This window comes from Muntiacus reevesi, chromosome 10 (assembly GCF_963930625.1).
Source record: "Muntiacus reevesi chromosome 10, mMunRee1.1, whole genome shotgun sequence".
Lineage (NCBI taxonomy): Eukaryota > Metazoa > Chordata > Mammalia > Artiodactyla > Cervidae > Muntiacus > Muntiacus reevesi.
The window spans coordinates 75295425-75302304 of NC_089258.1; the positions used below are offsets into that span (position 1 = coordinate 75295425).

The following is a 6880-nucleotide window of genomic DNA, read 5'->3' on the forward strand; positions in this document are numbered from 1 at the left end:
CTCAGTTGTGTCTGACTCTTTGACCCCATGGACTGCAGACCACTTAGGCTCCTCTGCCCATGGAATTCTCCAGGCAAGAACACTGGAGCGGGTAGCCATTTTTTTCCCAGGGGGTCTTTCCAACCCAGGTATTGAACCAGGGTCTCCTGCATGGCAGGCGGATTCTTTACCATCTGAGCCACCAAAGAAGCCCCCAACAATGTAGAGTAACTTGTACAAGTAATAATTTACATTAGATTCAATAACTCAGGAATTAACATGATAGTCTAGAGAAACTACTAAAGAATAGTAAAAGATATATAACAAAGAATTTAATTGAAAGAAAATGGTATAATATAAAATAGATTCATTAAAATGGAGATTATGAAGGAAAAAGGAATACAAAATAAAATGTACAAAAGACAAAAATGACTTCAGACATAATATAGAAAATCAAAGGATCAAGAAAAACAAGAGCATCTTCAAATTGTTGAACACAGCCAGACTTAGTACAGTACTTAATACTGTGTGATATCTGTACAGATAAATAGGGCTTGGGAGTAAACCTAAAATTAGAGAAAATAGTTCAGAAAGAGATCCCTGTCATAAACACTCTTTTGAATTACGACAAACATTTCATTACAGTCAAATGGGAAAATTATGTTTTCAGTAGCATGTGCTGGATTCATTGGAGGGTAATACAAAAAAATATTCAAATCTGGACACCTATGCTCATAAAACACACAAACATGAATTCTGGATGAATCCTAGAGTTGAGTATGAAAGTGAAAACAATAAAAACTATTAAACAAAAGTGGCAGCTTGAATTCATGACTGTATGGAGACAAAGATTTCTTTTAATATATGAAAATAATACCTACAAAGAAGATAATAATTTGGATTGCATTAAAAGAATTTCAGACTCAATTAAAGAAATTCCTAACTGAATAAAAAATTGAAAGAGAATGACAGGAAAAATTCCTCCAAAAGTACTATGTAGATTCAATGAAGTCACAATCAATATCTATGGACATTTCTTTGTGGAAGAGTTTTTTGTAAAATATATGAAAATGAAAGTGGTAAGAAAAGCCAGAATATTCTTGATGAAGATAATATAAAGAGACAGACTGACTAAAACTTTTAATAAAGGACCCATAGAAAAAAAGACCACTAGAGTTTTGATTTTTCTTTATTCCTGAATATGGTGTGCTTTTTTTTTTTTTAACTAATTTCCTCAGCTTGTATGGGATTGAGTTTGGGTAATTACAGTTATATTCCACATCCTTAATACATTCTGATGTATAAACTAATTTAAAACTCACTGTTCTTTCCACTCAAAAATCCACTATGTTCTTTCAAACATAGTTGAATATGAGAACTTGAAAACAAGTCATATTTATGTATTAATGAAAATTTCAAGATAATATATGTGCTTAAAAGATTTTTCTGAAGCATAAATAAGAGACAAGTAGCCAGCAACTGAAAATATTAAAGAATGCAAAATAATTACTTTATGAATAAATATAAACAGTAATTGTAAATAGAACAAAGAGAAGGTGATAAAATAATGTAGGTCACCTACTTTTGCATTAGGTTCACAGTGTATATTTTCCCTTCAATTAAAATGTTGTAGGATACCTGGCAGGAGAGTGGATTAAAAAGGCAAAAGAAAAGTGAGAAAAATGTTATAAAGGAAAGCTATCTTTTATGCTACCAATAATCACATCCTATAGCACACTAATACAATAAAAAGAGGAAAATTTATAATTTAATATTGACTTATTCCAACGGAATCAAATATTAAAATATTTGCTTCATTTTAAAGAGATGTAAGAATACAATTTGTGCAGTTTTTTTAATTTTAATGTTTAGCCAATAAGACAGAACCTAAAACACTGATTATTTTAATCCATAAGTGTGTTTGTTTAATAATGAACTCATTGAAAAATTTACACTTAAAAGAATATAATTACTCAAAAGAACGTTTATGTAGTATAGCAAAGAATTAACTGCACGTTTGATATTTATAGATTTTATAAAATTTGTTCCAAGTTTGGAAGCAATATTCATAGATTTTGCTAATATTAAGATAAATTTTGCCTGATAAATAATGGTTGTATAGTAAATGCTAACTTTACTCTTTGCTTTGTACAATTTTTCTTATTTTTGTGTTAGACCTTTCCATTCCCTTGTGATTTAGGTGTTTCTCTTGAAGGTATATATTTTAAAATCCAATTTGAAAGGTATGTGATTTCTGATAAACTTAATCAAAGTACAAAGTTTTATTTAAAATTTAATTCTCCATTGTATCAAGACATATGTGTGCTTTGTATCCTTTTATTTGTTACAATTACAATTGCATATTCAATTTATTTTGAGTTATACATATTCATACTTTTCACCAGTTCCTGCTTTTATGTTGTTCTTTGTCTCAGTTTCAATTTCTATCTGTTGAAGTACATTATTTAAAATATTTTCTTCTCTTGTAATCTGAAAGTGTTAATGTACTCTAATTTCTAATAAGCTGCATTTATTCTGTGTTGTGATACTTGATCTCAGTTCATCTGTGTTTAATGTAACCTCTTCTCCAGACTTTCTCTCTCTGTTTTCCAGGAATTCTAACTATTCTGTACCTATAAGCCTCTAATTCTCCCATATTTGTTTAGCCATTTACATGTTGTATCTGTTTATTTCTTCAGCTGTCTCTGGTCTACTGTTAATTCTTGATTTTACATGCATATCTTTCAGTATAGAAATTCCACTCAGTTATTTTTAAAATATTCTAGTCTTTTTAAGTTGAATATTCTCTTATGATAATTTCTTGATAATAATAATTATAAATATAACACATTGCATATTGTGTTTGCAGCATTTGTGAAATCGGTAGGTATGATAACTTTGTCAGTTCAAAAAATACTATTAATCCCTTATTATGTATCCATTACCATTATAGGCATTGGAATTAGAGATATTAACAAAATAGTCAAAAATTTTCCCTCATGAATTTGACAGTTGAGGAAAGAGTTTTCTTCTACTTCTCTTATGGGAATTACTGTCATTGAATCTGGTGAAACCTGGCTGAAGACATTTCCCTCTTAAGTAGGTTCCGTGTATATTTTCTAATATGACCAAATAATTCCATAGATTTTTTCCATAAAACATAAAACACTCTTAAAATGCTGTTAAATGTCTCACTTCTTGTTTTCTATTTAAGTAGTTAAAAGTTTTCATTAAATACATATTCCCTTATAAATTATATATTGACAATTTTAAGCTTGTCATATCTGTGTTAGGGTGAGCAGTAAGTAGTTGCTTAGTAAGTATTTGCATTCAAATTATCTAAACATTTACTACTCAATCAAAAAGAAAATTCAGGTGTAGTGTTTCAAAAACCATACTTCACTTCTTTAGAAATTATTCTGGAAATTAATTAAAGAAAGATAAGAATCTTTCTAATTGAGTCAAAGAATAAAAAAGAGAAAACTAATACCTGAACCAAGACAAACTAAGATGGCATGAAAAAAATTCTTAATGATTAACATGTTTGCAATTAAGATATAAAAATTATTCATGTAACATTTCATTAAATCAAATGCTTATCATTTCATATAAGGAGGCCATAGGTTTACTAAACAACAACTAAAAATCCTCCAAATCTTGCATGGTGAGTGAGGGTTGAGAGGCTCCAAATGGATCAAGTCAAAGATTATTCAGACACTCAAGAGGGAAACATTTAGAAGATGGGCCTTGGGACTTTAACATGAGCATCACTTCACCACATTTCTATGAAACACTGTTAATCTTGGTTCATTTTCAAAAGGGCTTTTTCACTTAAGAAAAATTAGGGATAAATATAAAATTCAGAAAGTGTGCAAAGATGAAAAGCCCTAGGTTTACTTATTAGGAACAAAATATTCACATGCTTTTTTAGTTCATGGAAAATGTTAGTGCTTTAATTACATGTGTTTCTACTCCTCCACTTGATGTTGACCGTATTTTCTCCGGAACTGTAAACTGCACACGTAGTCTTTCAGAATCTGCAAGGTGCAAAATGTTTTACTGGGGCAACATCCATCACCTCACAGCTTCCTTCATTATTTCCTCATCTAAACCCATAATATTCTACATGCTGCCCCTCATTTCTGCTCTCTTTCCAAAGACCCTCAATATCCACTTCTTCCTAGAATTACAACTCTTTTCAAGAGAAATAAGCATGCTTCTTTAGGAATATTGCTCTGTGGGCAGGTTCCAGTAACCCTGAGGCAAGAGGTCCAAGTATTATTAGAACAAAGAAAGTCAGATCCTTTGGACTTTCCAAATACAGAACCCAGAGATCAAAAACTCAGGGCAGTCTGTGAAACAATCATCTTAAGGTGTGTACTCCAGCCCCGCATCGGCATCGCACGTGTTTACTACGGTCTCAAGAAGAGTGGTCAAGACCCTCGCGACCAAAGTGGGTTTTGCCTGGGGAAGGAGGCAATGCGGGAGTGTTTTCGGAGCTGATAGTTGGAGCTCCGTCAAGAGCGCATTGTCACAGAGACAGCCGGCCTCTCAGAGGGAAACGGAAATGAGCCCTGACATCCCCAACAGGTCAGAAGAGGGAATTTGCACTTACTGTCCTCTGTCTGAAGCCCGGCGAGCCCCAGGAGCAGAGACAGAAGGCACAGCATGGCTTGATGTCCTGGGCGCCGGCTGACTGACGGCCGTTGGCTGGACGGCAGGGCGGTTGGCGCGCGCGAGGCGGCGGAGGCTGGGGGAGCCGCGGGTCCAGACTCCGGATGCTGTGTGTTGCTCAACATGGGCGACCTGGGCCCCTGAGCCTACGCAGGAGGAGGCTGCAACCCAGTGCGACTCTGCCTTCTGGCTAAGAAAGTGCAGAATCACTTTCGAAACAGAAGGTTGAAGCAGCAGCTAATGAACAGGAAGGTTCATCTCTACCTTACCTGAACTTTTGCATATAATATATTGTGTACAAATATATATATTTATATATTTATCAATAAACATATTAGATACATAATAAATATTTATGTACATCTCAATATTCAAGTGAACAGACCAGTGTAATTAATACCTAGATCCAGATTTAAAAATAACATATAGAAATACCAAAGCTGCCAGACTGTGACAACTGTCAGCAGCCCCTGATAATCACTACTTCTAAGACTATAGTTTTGTCTGTTTTTCAACTTATATAAATGGAGCTAATCATCATGTATTCTTTTTACGTTTAAGTTCTTTTAACAGTATTAGGAGATCCATACATATTGTGAATAGTAACAGCTATTTTTTTCTCTTGTTGCTGTATAGCATGCATTGAATGAATATGTCTGCTTTTTCTATTTTACTATTGATCATAATTTTATTCACTAAAGTTGCAGCTATTAAAAAACATATTTGGCATAATACCTTCCAGGTCCATATCTGTTTTTGCAAATGATATTATGCTTGCTGAAATAAGTCAGACAGAAAAAGACAAATACTGTATGTTATCACTTATATTTGGAGTCTTAAAAATCAAACAAACAAATGAGTATAAAGAAACAAACTCACAGATATAGCAAGCAAACTATAAAGTGGGGAGGAGAAAGTGGGGAAGAGAGTGAAAGGGGTACGGGATTAAGAGGTACAAACTCCTTAGTATAAAATAAATGAGCTACAAGGATATAATGCACAGCACAGAGAATATAGCCAATATTTTATAATAACTTTAAATTGAGTATAACCTATAAAAATTCTTGAATCACTATGTTGTACACCTCAAACTAATATAATATTGTAAACCAACTACACTTCAACTTAAAAAAATATTTTGGATCAGTGAAAATAACCAAAAACCAAAAAAAAAACCAAAAAGAAAAACAACTATGTTTGGCCCTTCTATTTCCTTAAGGTCTGTCAATTTTTGATTCTTGTATTTTGAAGATGTATCATTTTTTAATATGCCCAGTTAGGGATATTTTGTCTTCTTGAATAATTGATCTTTATCATTATAAATACCACTTTTTACTTAGGTATATGCCGCTTAGTGATTTACACTGGGTGTATTTCTAGAGTAAAGTTGCTGGATCACAGTGTGTATGTTAGTAGGTACATTCAAAAAGTTTTCTAAGGTTACTGTACTAATTTGTACTTCCGCCAGAAATGTACAAGAATTACATTTCATAGCAATACTTACTTACATTTGTTTTTGTTTTAATGCTTATTTCATTTTAGTCATTTTGGTGGACCTGTAGATGTTGTACATTTTTGTTTTAATTTTTATTTTCATGGTGAGTTTTAGCACATGTTTATATGTTTATTTGCTATTTATATAGATTTGGTAAATACCTGTTTGAAAACTTGGTCCATTTTCGAATTAAGTGGCCATGTGTCTCTTTTATTATAGTTGATCTTATTAATAGGTTCTGGATATGATGCCTTCACTGGATATAATAGTCACAAATATCTTCTTCACTGGAGTTTGTATCATTGGACTTTTGTAGATACCCATTCGAGATCAGAAATTTATTTTTTTCCAATTTGCTGGGATTTTCATAATAAATATCTTATCAGGGAGGTTGGATTTTATCTAAACCTTTATTTTGTATAAATTGATCATATAGTTTTTTCCATTTTCTATTGATGTTGTGAATTAAACTTACTGATTTTCCAGTGTTGAACATATTTGTATTCCTGGAATACATACTATATTGTCATGATGCATTATGATCTGATGCAATGATGATCTGCCATCATTTCGTTTAGAATTTTTGCATTAAAATTCATAAATATTTGCCTGTTATTTTCACCTTAATGAAGCTACTGTTTTTGGTATCAGAGATGTGCTGGAGCTGTAAAATAAATTGGACTATTGCCGAGGTCCAGCCCTGGCAGGTCCAGGAACACCCAAGGGATGAGT

At 32.7% G+C, this 6880-nt stretch overlaps 1 protein-coding gene across 1 annotated transcript in view; it reads right to left on the bottom strand.

Moving 5' to 3' along the window:
- LOC136176627 (disintegrin and metalloproteinase domain-containing protein 2) overlaps nucleotides 1–4649 on the bottom strand; it is a 112728-nt gene extending 108079 nt beyond the window's left edge. Inside the window, exons 1-3 of the mRNA XM_065947068.1 lie at nucleotides 4595–4649; nucleotides 3940–4016; nucleotides 1562–1617 (exon numbers count right to left, since the gene is read on the bottom strand). Coding sequence (XP_065803140.1) covers nucleotides 1562–1617; nucleotides 3940–4016; nucleotides 4595–4649 — 188 coding nt within the window. The remainder of the gene's footprint in view (nucleotides 1–1561; nucleotides 1618–3939; nucleotides 4017–4594) is intronic.
- Between the last annotated feature and the right edge of the window lie 2231 nt (nucleotides 4650–6880).